At 45.6% G+C, this 13312-nt stretch overlaps 1 protein-coding gene across 2 annotated transcripts; it reads right to left on the reverse strand.

Moving 5' to 3' along the window:
- Window positions 1-647: 647 nt before the first annotated feature.
- Window positions 648-7965, reverse strand: GEMIN6 (gem nuclear organelle associated protein 6). Of its 2 annotated transcripts, none has more exons than XM_066625339.1 (3): window positions 7768-7965; window positions 4248-4380; window positions 648-2308 (listed from the first exon to the last, which is right to left on the reverse strand). In XM_066625339.1, the coding sequence occupies exons 2-3, from the start codon at window positions 4373-4375 to the stop codon at window positions 1936-1938; spliced, it is 501 nt and encodes a 166-aa protein (XP_066481436.1). In that variant the 5' UTR covers window positions 4376-4380; window positions 7768-7965; the 3' UTR covers window positions 648-1935. The 2 variants fall into 2 exon arrangements, with proteins under 2 accessions (XP_066481436.1, XP_066481446.1); XM_066625349.1 differs by lacking the exon at window positions 7768-7965 and adding an exon at window positions 7667-7750.
- Window positions 7966-13312: the final 5347 nt, after the last annotated feature.

The following is a 13312-nucleotide window of genomic DNA, read 5'->3' on the forward strand; positions in this document are numbered from 1 at the left end:
TTTGCTATTGCATCTGTCTATGCATTTTTATACATCCTAAAATGTATCCCTCTGTGCCAAACTCCTATTTTATGAATCCTAAACTTTAGAATGTCCTCACTTGGTGAAGCAATCAGTTTATTGATTAATGATTAAGCAAGGTTTAAATGACAGCTGCTAAGAGAAATATATATGAACTCGCAGATTAATACTTTACAGTATTAGGAAATGGCTCAAGGCTCTATCTTCTCTAGGAACTGGAATATCTGCATATGCACACATGACTCAAACTGTAACTAGAACTGAATTGGAAGTGACTGAAGTCAACTTATTCTTTCCCAAAGACAGTAAGGGTAGAAAACTTTCTGCTTTAAGTCAATTTAGCTGCCTCAAGGAGGTGTAGAGAAGCATACTAAAATTTACCACAGACCTAAAAATTTATGCTGCTGAATCCATGTTAAAGCATAACTGGATCTTAAGCCTGTGCACAAGAGCCCAGCTTTGTGCAGGCTTACCCAGGGCAGAAAAATTCTAAAGGAATGTTGACAGGGGCATGCTTAATTTGGTACATGCCTTTTACCAACTTAATAAATGTGTTTGAAATATATGTATATAAGGGGCACAATTCACTTGCACAACACACTAAAATTAATCAGAAGGCTTATGAATTGAACTGAAGGAGTTTATTTAAACAAGCTAGCAAAAGAAAGGGTAGGAAAGGTGTTTAATTACTGTGTGGGGATAAAAATGTTTGCTAGTAACCAGCTTATCTCTATTAGTTAACAAAAGTCAGCCTCAGTGCTCTTTGCTTGGAATATAATGAGCATAAGGTCTATAAATAAACATACCTATCTGTTTCATTCTTACTTGAAGTATTTTTCTTTGCAAGAAAATACTAATACTTCAGTTTTGGGTGAATGTGAGCTACAAGGCAAAAATTCAATCTATTACTATATAATTCAACTGTGCCCTAAAGCACGTATCTTCCAGCCCTTGTTCCACCAAGAAAAACAGATCTAAGAACAAAAGAACAGCAAGCTGGAAGAATGAGCAGATTACTATGTTCTTGCTTTCAAGTTTGTTTCTCCAAACCACCATCTCACTAGAATTAATCATAATTCCTTTATTGGGAGTTATTCTCTCCTCTATCTATTGTCCCTTTCTGGGCACTCTGAAACTCCCCTCAAAGCATGCTTCAAAAGCCAAAGTTAGCATTTAAGTTTCATCTCTAATCAAAATCTAATCTCTAATTTCCACCTTGGCATCTGCAACATGGAAAGTTTGTTAGATGTGTCTTTTCAAGAAAGCCCTCAGACTTACCTGAAACTTGGTTGTATACACACAGGCATCACAGTAGTAATTATTATACTTGACACAGGACACAGTATTGCATCTCACAAAAAGCATCCTACCTGGAGATGCACCATTTTTCAATGCAAAGACAATTCTAGGAATGGGCATAAATAGGAATATCGGTTTTACCCTTATAAAACCACTAATTAGGGCTTTTAAAAAAAATTGGTTGTCATCAACAATGCACTTATGCAGGTTGCGTGTAATTCAAATCATACATTGCTGAATTACATGACATAGATATTTAGTAAGTATTAAGTTGTAGACTACCTGTTGAGAGACTTGAGACCCCAGTAATTCTGCTATAGTCATGTGGCTGTACGGTATAAGGAACTATTCCACAACCTCAAAGGGGGAAGCAAGTGCTTATTTTCATTTAAAACATATGTATCCAGAAGCACAACTCTTTCAGTTTCATTTGCTTTTCTGTGCACAAAGCAAGTTGTACATGGGAAACACACACTTCACCTTGCTTATGGTGTTGACATATTTTCTGCCAATTGTTAAAAGAACAGACCTAACCTTGTGGAAAGGAAGAAAGGATGCACACAGAATTCTTCTACAAACATCAGCTTCTTCCCAGCACCTGAACTACATCCATCATTACTGAACTGCCAGATAACCCTGTATCAACCCTTGGATTCTTGACAAAATTATTTCATTGGAACTGCTGCAGTCTTCTGGCCTATACGGAGGATCAATAGTTAACACTCCTGCAACACAAAGTGTTGTTTGTGACTCTCCTTGCTCTTTTACAGGGATATGGTTTTTCTCTAGCCAATTTTTCAAGCTGTTCTTTTTACTCTCCAGCTCTTCTTGACTATAAGTTTGGCTTTCTTCAGGCACGAAGAGGTGTGCAAGCTTCTCTTTCATTGTCTCATCTGCTTCACTCAGTACTTCAACATCCTGTACTGCATGCCCAAAGACGGCTGAAATCTGCACTTTTCCATTCCCAAGGGGATTTGCCAGAAGAATGCTGCCAAGAACAGGAAAGCAAACTTTGATAAGCAGGATGAGCCACAAAAAGGAGATGACAACTTATGCATTGACACTGTATCATTGGACCACATTTTTAAAAAATTCCTTTATTTACATTACTATATTATCTTACCTTCCATCACAGAACTCAGGGCAACATACACAAGGTTTCTAAACAACCATCCAGGCACTAGGCAGACCTAGGTAGGCTTAATTTCAGGATAGTGGCTGCTTCATATGGCCTCAGGCCATGTCATGGGGTTAACTCAAGCCCCACTGATGCATCTCTATCAGCAATTGCATTGAGAAGTGTTCAGGTCAGATGGCAGCAGTTACTTCCCCAATGAAAACCTGTACCTTGTTGAACTGTAATGGCATCATAGACTGATCCCAGGACATTCAATAGCCAGTGTGATGGAGTGGCCAGTGTCAGTACTTACCACAGACACTCGCCTATAAGTCTATCTCGCAGATAAGACGAGGGCAGGTTTTGAGCCCAAAATCATGGAATTTGCTGACCCTCGGATAAGTCGGGGGGGGTTAACTTAGGGAGGTGTCTGACTATAATTTTGTCTGATTTTACTGGAGGCCAGATCCTAAATAATGTCCAGTAATTGTTATCTAAGAACTGTACCAACTATACCATAGCTTTCTTAGACTGTGGCATTGCTTGCAGTTCAGTCTTTTTTTCTCCAGTCTCGAACAAGTTTTTCAGTTAGGCCAAACTGCCTTGCAGCCACAGAATTATTGCTTTCCTTGGCATGTTTAATAACTTTTAGTTTGAAAGATGCCCTGTAAGAAGCTCTCCTTTGGATATTTTTAGGACTGGAGTGGACAAAGTTGAACTGGTCTGGAGATGTCTAGTCACTAGGGTCCTGGTTGTTCTGCTGAATAGCTCCTAACTGGCCTCCTGTATCCTCTCTGCACAAGTTGCCAGAAAAATTCGTTTCTCCCATGATGATGTTAGGAGTAAATCACTGCAGTGAGGGGAAAGTGAGAGAAATGCTGCTTGAGGTAGAGATGCAGCTTGCCCTTTCACACTAAGAACAAACACATGGAAGTGGGGGGGGGGCAGATCTCTATACATACCAGAACAAAAACAGGGAGGTGTGGGGGAGGGAAGATCTCTATATAGACATCACAGCAAGAGCAGTGCAAAAGCCCTTGGAGCCTAATCCTAGGTATGTCTACTCAGAAGTCCCATTATAGTCAATGAGGCTTACTCCCAGGAAAGTGTAGATAGGACTGTGGCCCAATGCCCCTCTTCTGAAAGGCAAAGGCTAAGCAGGGAGGGTCAATTTGGGGAGCTGCAGGCAACTGTGGCAAGGAAAAGGGACTTCAGCCAGCCCATTCTTAGGCTGGTAGCCTCAGCAGACTTGCTGGCTTCCTACCTGCTTGCCTGCCCCTGGCTCCCTCGTTCTCACTCCACCCAGACCTCCTCCAGGCTTTTCTGGTTGCCCAGTCAGCAGGCAGGGTAGACAAGGGACTTGATATCCAATCCTAGGCGTGTCTACTCAGAAGTAAGACCCATAATAGTCAACAGGGCTTACTCCTAGGTAAAGGAGGAACAGGTTGCAGCCTTCCTCTTGCTCACAGCAGGAGATGCTGTGGATCAGGAGGATCAGGTTGCAGCCATAATAGTCAACAGGGCTTACCCCCAGGTAAAGGAGGATCAAGTTGCAGCCTTCCTCTTGCTCACAGCAGGAGATGCAAAGCGGCTGCTCCTTCCCCCCCCCATGCCTCTTGAGAGTCAAAGCAGCAGCTCTGAAGGATAACATTCTCCACTTTCCCCCATAGTTGTTCAGCTGCCCTATTTATGAAAATGTCGGAGCAATAGATATTGCTTGACTCCAGTCTTGAACTAGTTGCAGACCAATTTAGCAGAACATTTAATACATCCTTTTCCTTCTCTCACATTTGCAGGCTGAATTACTTACTTGGCAGACACTGGGTCAACTGTTAAAACCCATCCCTCATATGTATGTTTCTCTGCAGCCACAACTTTGACTTCTTTATTAATAAAAGTCAGCCACTCCAAAGGTGTCTTCCTCTGCCATTGAGTCATCTTTCCTATGAACCAAAAATCAGTACACATTAATAACTGTCTTGTACCAAATAAAGAAAATGACCAGACCTTTTTCAGAAGAAGGCAGGAATAAGAGTACTTTCTACCCAGCATTTGCCAGCACACAGCATTTTTCCTCAATTATAAATTGCAGGTATGTACTTTATTTTTACAATAGAAAATAATTACTTTATTTTATGAAATTAGTTTAAAAAAAATTTGCAGCCCCCTTTAAAGAGGTCTCCACAAAACTGAAGCCAAATTAACTCTTAGAATAATTACAAAAACCAGTTTGTTTTTACAGAGCATTAAACTGTGTTCCGGTACACCTCCCTAGAGTCATTTTAGATAAATTCTGCCCTAAAGAGCAAAGACGGAAAGACATGAACATCCAAATTCGTGCTGGAGCATGGCAGGACCAGAACTTGGAGTGTGGCTACTTCCCATAGCATCTTGGAAACTCTGAAGATATGTATAATTAACCTAACCTTGAAAAACCTTTGCTTAGAATATTCTGCAAAAATTATCACTACCTTAGCCTTGGCTAATACATTATGTTGCAATTCGCCTTGTCAAAAATTATTTGAACACAGGGAAGTAGGATTGACCTTATCTAATACCTAGAAGAGAACCCAAGTTTAGGGGTAAATTCACAGGTGGAGTCCATTGGGAAATGACACAAGAACACAGATGTATTCTTAGCCCATGAAGGTCTTCTGCTGCTGCCATCACTGCTTCCCACCACCACCCAGTGGGCCAGGGTCCCTTACTTACTGGCAATTATAGGGAGCAGCAGCAGACTATCCTTGTCTTCTCCCAAGCAACATTTACAAATCTTGGATGTCCTCCCCCCAATGTAGCATCAATAGCTGGAGTAAATGGTGCTGGGGAAAAGAAAGGGCAGCCTGCTGCTGCAGTTATTCCCCAATATCATTCAGATGGTATAAGTTCCTCTTTACTGTTGCTTCTGCTGCAGCTGCAGGCGGCTGTATAAAGGTGGGTTTGTATCCTACTGCTCAGTACTTGGGCACCCATGGGAAAGTTGGCACACAGATATGTTTGCCAAAACAGGCGAGAGTGCGCCATGGAAGGGGGACATTTGCAGGGCTTCTGCCTCGAGCCCACCCAAAAGCTGGAGCCATCATTGCCAAAGTTCCAATAATCTGAAGGTAGAACATTGCTCCAAGTGTATATTCATCATCAACTAGATGTTTTCTTTTTATTGGCACACAAATTCCTGGGGAAAAAATTAGAACAGATCTAGGAGGGAAAGTATTGTAAAGAAAGTAAATATTTACTTATTGACAATTCCATCTCATCCCAATTTTAGCAAATATCAACCTAAGTATACCAAACACAGTTTGGCTGTACTTGTCGTAAGAGGCAACTAAACAGCCACCGGGTAGATGGGACTCGTCAGCCTGGGAAGGCAGCTCATCTGAGAGAAGGAAAACTCTGATCTCAAACCTCCACTGCCTTGTGGCTACATCCAGTTATGGAAAAGGCTTCAGGAGTCAACCTCGAGGTAAAATCCGGAGCCGGAGTCCCTGAGGCAGTTCATGGCTGAACGCAGTCACGTTCTGGCAACTCCTGCGATGCCACTGGAACCAACCGTATTGGCCTCTGCCTTTCCATTGGACCATTTCAGCGACGTGGAGAGGGGGGATTTGCTGCATGGGTAACAGCCTATCCTCCATACCTACTTTACCCAGGCTTCGCACACTGGAGAGGACACTCTGTTCCAGAACCACCATTCAGAGTGTGACACCATAGTCTTCCGAGACTGAAGGATGCCAACAAGATACCAAACACAAGTGGCTCTGCCTCAAATTAAATATTTAGGTGTAGCATATGCAGAGGCACTGGGCTTTGAAGCTTTAAGCAAAACTTGGCAATACAGGCAGACACATCTGCGTCTGTGCAGAGCACACTCTGCTAGCCTTGGAATTATGCTGAGTGTCCAAGCCCAGTGCTGTAAACAGCATTAGAGATAAGAAAGCAGTCAGATCTAGGAATGTGTTGTGGTTAGCTAGAGCTAGCTAGTTGCAGTTCATGTAATCTCTGACCGACATTAAACTCAGTATTGTATTGTATTGCTTCATAAGTTTTGAGAGTCAATAAAAAGCTTGGAGGAAGCTAGGCAAGCCCCAGTCTATCCCTTCCAGCTTCCAGCTTCCTCCCTGCAGCTACATTTGAATCCTGTTCACAGTCTCATTCTTTGCTCCTTCCCTCAACTCTCAAAGTGCTTCTGCTTTTTGCACTCCATCAAGCAACAAGGCTCTAAGCCTTGGGTGCTTCCCAAAGCAAAGTAGCATCTGCTACATTTAGGATTGCACTGCACATCTCACATATGAAGCTCTGGCTACAAGCCTATACACATTTACCCAGAAGTAAACCCTACTGAACGCAATGGGATTTAAGTCTAGGTAAACACGCTATACTTTCAAATCTTACACCAAAGAAACTTTGACCCTCTTTCCCACACCAAACACATTCATGAAGTGCTTTCACACAATAGGAAAGAACTTTTAAACTGGAGGTTGATGAGGGTTTGTGTTTGCATCATGGAAAATGCAAAAAGGGCCTTTAAGGTTCCTGTACGATTGTCTGTTCAATCAATAACTCCTTTATAAAAATCAGGATGTGCTTGTTGTTTCTTCTTCCACAAAGTATTTTTTTTGTATATGTTCACAGCTACAGTGCAAAGTGTAAGCAGGGGCAAATACAGTGTTTGTGTTTGGAGGGGCATAAGCACTACCTTAACTCCAGAGGCCAGGTCAACCAGGCAGGCAGGCTTGGGCTCCTGGTTGAACTTCTGTGGCCATCATTGGCTGGGTGAGTACACCTGGGCTCCCAACCTGGAGCCCAGATCTACCCGCAGGGTGGACCTGGGCTCCTGATCATGCTTGGGATGTTCCCAATGGGTGCTCATCCCAATGGATGCTCTACCTGCTGGCACAACAGTTGGGGGGGGCACATGCCCATGGCCCCCTGGATTAGCCCCTGGGTGGAGGACACAGTTTATAAGAATTTATAAGAATCTAAGACTGCACTTTCTATCTACACTTTCCTGGGAGTAAGCTCCATTGACTCTCATGGGGCTTACTTCCGAGTAGACAGGCATAGGATTGGGCTCAAAGGCTGCTATCCTATTCACACTTTCCTGAGAATAAGCTCCACTGAAGACAATGGGGCTTACTTCTGAGGAGACAGCATAGGACTGGGCTCTGAGGTGGCAATCCTATGCACACTTTCCTGGGAGTAAGCGCCACTAAAGACAATGGGGCTTACTTCTGAGTAGACAAGCGCAGGCTTGTGCTCCCAGCCCACCCGTGTCAATCACCCCCTTCGCGCCACACGGCGACGGCGCCTGCGAAGAGCGTCCAGCTCACCGCTGCGGCGGAGCTGCAGGTCTGCGGCTTCTTCCCCGCCAGGCCAGGGAGCCCAGCGCCGCAGCCGCAGCAGGAACTGGGAAGCCGAGTCGCGTCGCGGCGCCCGTCAGGCACCCACCACGGCCAGCAGCGAAGAGAAGCGACGCCCGACGCTTTGCCCGAGCCACACGCGATTTGGCGGGCCCAGAATGCATCGGGCGCCGCTCCGCTTCCTCCCCTCGGCCCGGAAAGACCTCGGCAAGCCCCGTCCTCTGGGGAGGGGAGGAGCCCGGGGCAGCGGCGTTGCGTGGGGCTTGCTCCCAGTCAGGCGCGCGCGCGCAGGGTTGCAGGCTGAGCCCTCCCTTGCACGCTCCCCTAACGCTGCGCCCGGCAGGCTGGCCTCCAGAAGGGGCGGGGAAGGCGCAGGCCGCAGTCCGCTCCACGCTTTCCTGGGAGCGGGTCCCTTTGACTGGGGTGGGGTGTGCTTCTGAGCAGGCAGGGGGGCTGGGCTCTCACCAAGCCCGCAGCACTGAGGTCGCTGCTCTGCTGCGCCACCCTCAGGTCTCCCTGGGAGGAGGGAGGAGGGCTTCCAGTTCTGATCGGAATGCCCTGGAAACTCGGGCATTACAGCACGTTCTCAAGTGCCGGTCTTTGTGGCGGTTAATAAAGCAGGCAGGTCGGTTCTGGACCCGAAGCCTGGGATTTCCCCGCCAGAGCGAAGCAGATGCCTTGCAAGATGTGAAGTCCAGGGTTGGTGGTGCGTGGCTTGAGTCTGGCCTGCTTTGTGTCTTCATGGCCGCCTGTCTAGTCCTACTGTCTCGTTAAGTGGACAAATGAAGCTGCTCAAGTTATTTACAGAAATGTATGCTGTACTAGTATATAATGCACTAAAATGCAGAATGTGTGCCAGTGGAATTAAGACCACAGAGATCACTGCCCTGTAGTTACAAGTAAGGGCTCTTGACTGTGACATCACTACCCAGTAATGATTTTCTGAGCATGCCTATAATTGAACATTTTGGAATTTTATGCAATTGTTTGTGGTGTAATCCTTTACTTTTGAAATGCCTGAGTAGCATAGAATATGGCATATACTTTCAGACACCGGAACATCATAGCCCCAGTTCCGCCAATGGATGCTGGCACAACAGCATTATTATTAATAATAATATTTACTGAGAATGTTTATATACCACAAAAAAGTTTGTAAAGCAGAGAAAATCAAATAAAGAAAAGGTCCTCTGACCCAGCAGGGTTCACAATCTGAAAAGATACAACAGACTTTTTCCCATTCATTCATTCATTGACAACTAAAATTAACAAACACAAACCCACAAAACCTTAAACATACAATAACACAGTTACATACCCTAAAACAGACAACAACAACAAATTTTAAAAAATTGAAAGTTATATAGCAAGTGCAGAGTCCTAAATCTTATGTAATATATGTAGTTTGAGCACTAGAAGCAGTTGTGCTTATTCCCATTTACAGTGCAGGTACAGGCCCTAAGTTGTATTGCCTGCTCTGTGGTGTATACTGTTGTATAGACATTGGTGAAGAATGTCAAAGACACCAGCAGAAACCAGTATGAGTAACAGTGAAAAGAGCAAGAAGGCATTTCTCATTATATGTATGCAGTTATTCTGCAATCTAGATACGTTGCCTTCCCAAGAAGTCTGGAAAAGGGATACTCAACTTGTATAAGATATACACCACTTGAAAAAGTGCCTCTTTGCCCATTTAGTAGGTGTATTGGAATCGCAGAAGATCTGGTGAGGAGGTAGATGTGGTGTCAGCAGTGGCCCCTTTAAGGGTAAGGCCTGGGCATCCAGCAGAGTGTGCTGCACAGCTTGAAGGCAATAGGGCCCTTGGGTATAACCTGAAGCAGGAAGGGTTGGTGGGTTGTAGAAGGAGTGCAGGTTGGAGAGGAGACTGACTTTGGAATCTAACTGTGGACTGTGACTTGGCTTATTGACTTTGCCCTTGGATACTCTGACTGACTTTGTGACTAACAGACTGCTGGAGACACTGGAGAGTAGTGTGTGGCTGCTGTGCCCAAGACCTGCTGAGGATCAAGGGTCTGCTGTAGTGGCAGGAGGCTGCTGGCAGGAGAGAGGACCTCTGCAGATTGAACAGGCGAGCTACCCTGGAAGTGGGATCCAGCAGGACTGCAGGGCAGAATCAGGGTCATTTGTTGGGGAAAGAAGGGGAGCTAATTTGCTTAGAGTGGGCATAATTCTCCCGGCAGAGCTTGGCCTTGGAATCTGGCAAAACAGTAGGACTTGGGGCCCAATCCTGTCCAGTTTTCCAGTGCTGGTACTGCTGTGCCAATGGGGTATGCACTGCTTCCTGTGTTGGGGAAACAGTCACACAGGCCTCCTCAAGGTATGGGAACATTTGTTCCCTTACCTCAGGGCTGCATTGTAGCTACACTGGTACTAGAAAATTGGATAGAATTGGGCCCTAGTACTGTGCTGATATTCCTTTAATATCATTCAGCTACTGCTAAACTCCCAAACAGCAGAGTGGAGATGTGTGAGGGATGAGGAGGAGGAGGAGTTGATGTAGGCCATATCCTTAACCCCTTCTAGATGATGGATGTACTCCAAACACTGTCAACATGCTATACTGACACTAGAGTATACATAGCAACTTCTGGGACAATGTCTCATTCCTGGGAGGTGTTGTCCCAGCACTCAATGAACATCACCTCCTGTTTGGCAGCATTTATCCAGCCACAAGTGTTGCAGCAGGGTAGGTTGTAATGATTGGTGCCCTGTGCATTGGGACAATATTGTGTTAATATCAGCCACCAACCCATGATTGGTTGTCAGGGTTTCTGTGATTACTGGTGGAATTACTACATTAGCTGCACCAGTGCGGAATTGCCTGGGCTCTTGTTTCTCCCTCCACCTTTGTCTTAGACCAGGTTAGAATATGATAGATGTAGCTCTGACATAGAAGTGACATTGGTGCAACTTCAGTGTTGGATTGCATTGCATCATTAAAATTGATTTTAAAGAATCTTAATTCAGAAACAAATCAGGAAGAGTGGTTTAAGTACATAAGAACAACCTCGCTGGATCAGGACAGAGATCCAACTAGTCCAGCTTCCTGTATCTCACAGTGGCCCACCAGATGCCACAGGGAGCGAACAAGGCAACAAGAGACCTGTAACCTGGTGCCACTCCCTTGCATCTGGCATTCTGAGGTGGCCTACTTCTAAAACCAGGAGATTGCACATAGGATACCCATCATGGCTTGGGTATGGGTTCATCACAAGCTGACCTGTGATGAACTTTTCCTCCAGAAATCTGTCCAACTCCGTTTTAGAGGCATCTAGGCCAGACACCATCACCAGGTCCTGTGGCAAGGAGTTCCACAGACTAATCACACTCTGGGTAAATAAATATTTTCTTTTGTCTGTTAATACTCCGTTTTAGTGGGTTTGTCAAGGGCAGGTAGCTACCAGGAAACATGTTGTTTTGGGTTAATGTGGCTCATTGGAATACGCATGTACATGCAGCAAATGTTCACACATGTAAATTGAGTTAACCCCATACTAACAATAGAGAGCAAACTGCTTTACAACCTGTATGGCTTTCATGTGACTATCTGCTTGTCTGCCTCATCAGTAGATCCCAGATACCTACAACCCGAAAACTCATAATGTCCCCCCACCCCACACTTCTGAACCCACACCCTAACATAACTGTGCAATCCTTCGCATGTCTCTGCAGAAGTAAGCCCCCACTGAGTTCATTGGGGCTCTCTCTCATGTAAGTGTATATAGGATGCAGCCCTAGTCTGGTTCTTACATTCCTCCTAGAAAGTTAGTGACAGTTAAGCGATTGTTGGTCTGTTAAATGCTGCCCAGGAATTTTTAAAAATATATTTACAGCCCAATGATGTTTACTCAGAAGTATATCTCAACTTCAACAGGGCTTCCAACTGGTGGTGCAGTCCTATTCATGTCTGCTTGGAAGGAAGTCCCATTATAGTTCATGGGGCTTACTCCCAGGTAAGCATGGATAGGATTGCAGTTTAAGAGCCCAATTCTATCCATGTTTATGCATAAGTAAATTCCATTGTAGTCAATGAGGCTTACTCCTAAGTAAGTGTGGATGGGATTGCAGCCTAACAGCCCAATCCACATTTTCATGGGAGTAGGGAAATGGAAAAGGTGCAAAAGAGAGCAACTAAGATGATTTCGGGGCTGGGGCACCTTCCTTATGAGGAAAGGCTATGGCGTTTGGGCCTCTTCAGCCTAGAAAAGAGACGCCTGAGGGGAGACATGATTGAGACATACAAAATTATGCAGGGGATGGACAGAGTGGATAGGGAGATGCTCTTTACACTCTCACATAATACCAGAACCAGGGGACATCCACTAAAATTGAGTGTTGGGCGGGTTAGGACAGACAAAAGAAAATATTTCTTTACTCAGCGTGTGGTCGGTCTGTGGAACTCCTTGCCACAGGATGTGGTGCTGGCGTCTGGCCTAGACGCCTTTAAAAGGGGATTGGACAAGTTTCTGGAGGAAAAATCCATTATGGGGTACAAGCCATGATGTGTATGCGCAACCTCCTGATTTTAGAAATGGGCTATGTCAGAATGCCAGATGCAAGGGAGGCACCAGGATGCAGGTCTCTTGTTATCTGGTGTGCTCCCTGGGGCATTTGGTGGGCCGCTGTGAGATCCAGGAAGCTGGACTAGATGGGCCTATGGCCTGATCCAGTGGGGCTGTTCTTATGTTCTTATGTAGGTGCCATTGACTCTAATGAGACTTACTTCTGCATAGGCATGCATAGGCTCTGGATCTAAGGCTGCCACCCTGTCCACACTTTCCTGGGAGTAGGCCCCACTAATGGGACTTACTTCTGAGTAGACCAGCCTTGCGCCCTCCATCTCTGAAGAGTGCAACCTTACAGCAATTACTGTCACAACCCAAGGCCTGCTTGTTCGAAAGCAGTTCAGGGAGACTCGCTCCCCAGGGAAGGGCGGCCCAGGCTGCAGGCCCAACCCCTTCTGGACATCCACTAAAATTGAGTGTTGGGAGAGTTAGAAAAGACAAAAGAAAATCTTTATTCAGCGTGTGGTTGGTCTGTGGAACTCCTTGCCACAGGATGTGGTGATGGTGTCTAGCCTGGATGCCTTTAAAAGCAGATTGGACAAGTTACTGGAGGAAAAATCCATTACAGGGTACAAGCCATGATGTGTATGCGCAACCTCCTGATTTTAGAAATGGGCTATGTCAGAATGCCAGATGCAAGGGAGGCACCAGGATGCAGGTCTCTTGTTATCTGGTGTGCTCCCTGGGGCATTTGGTGGGCCGCTGTGAGATCCAGGAAGCTGGACTAGATGGGCCTACGGCTGTTCTTATGTTCGAAACCGCACTTCCTGCAGTACGAACAAGCAGCTGGCCTCAAATGGAGCATGGCTGAGCCACCCCAGGCCTCGCGTTGCTAAGGCAACCGCTGCTCTCCGCTTCCCGCCTCGCGAGCCCGCGGCGGCCCAATGCCTCGCAGTGCGCATGCGTCACAAGCGGGCGTTCTATATAAG

This window comes from Tiliqua scincoides, chromosome 1, assembly GCF_035046505.1.
Source record: "Tiliqua scincoides isolate rTilSci1 chromosome 1, rTilSci1.hap2, whole genome shotgun sequence".
Lineage (NCBI taxonomy): Eukaryota > Metazoa > Chordata > Lepidosauria > Squamata > Scincidae > Tiliqua > Tiliqua scincoides.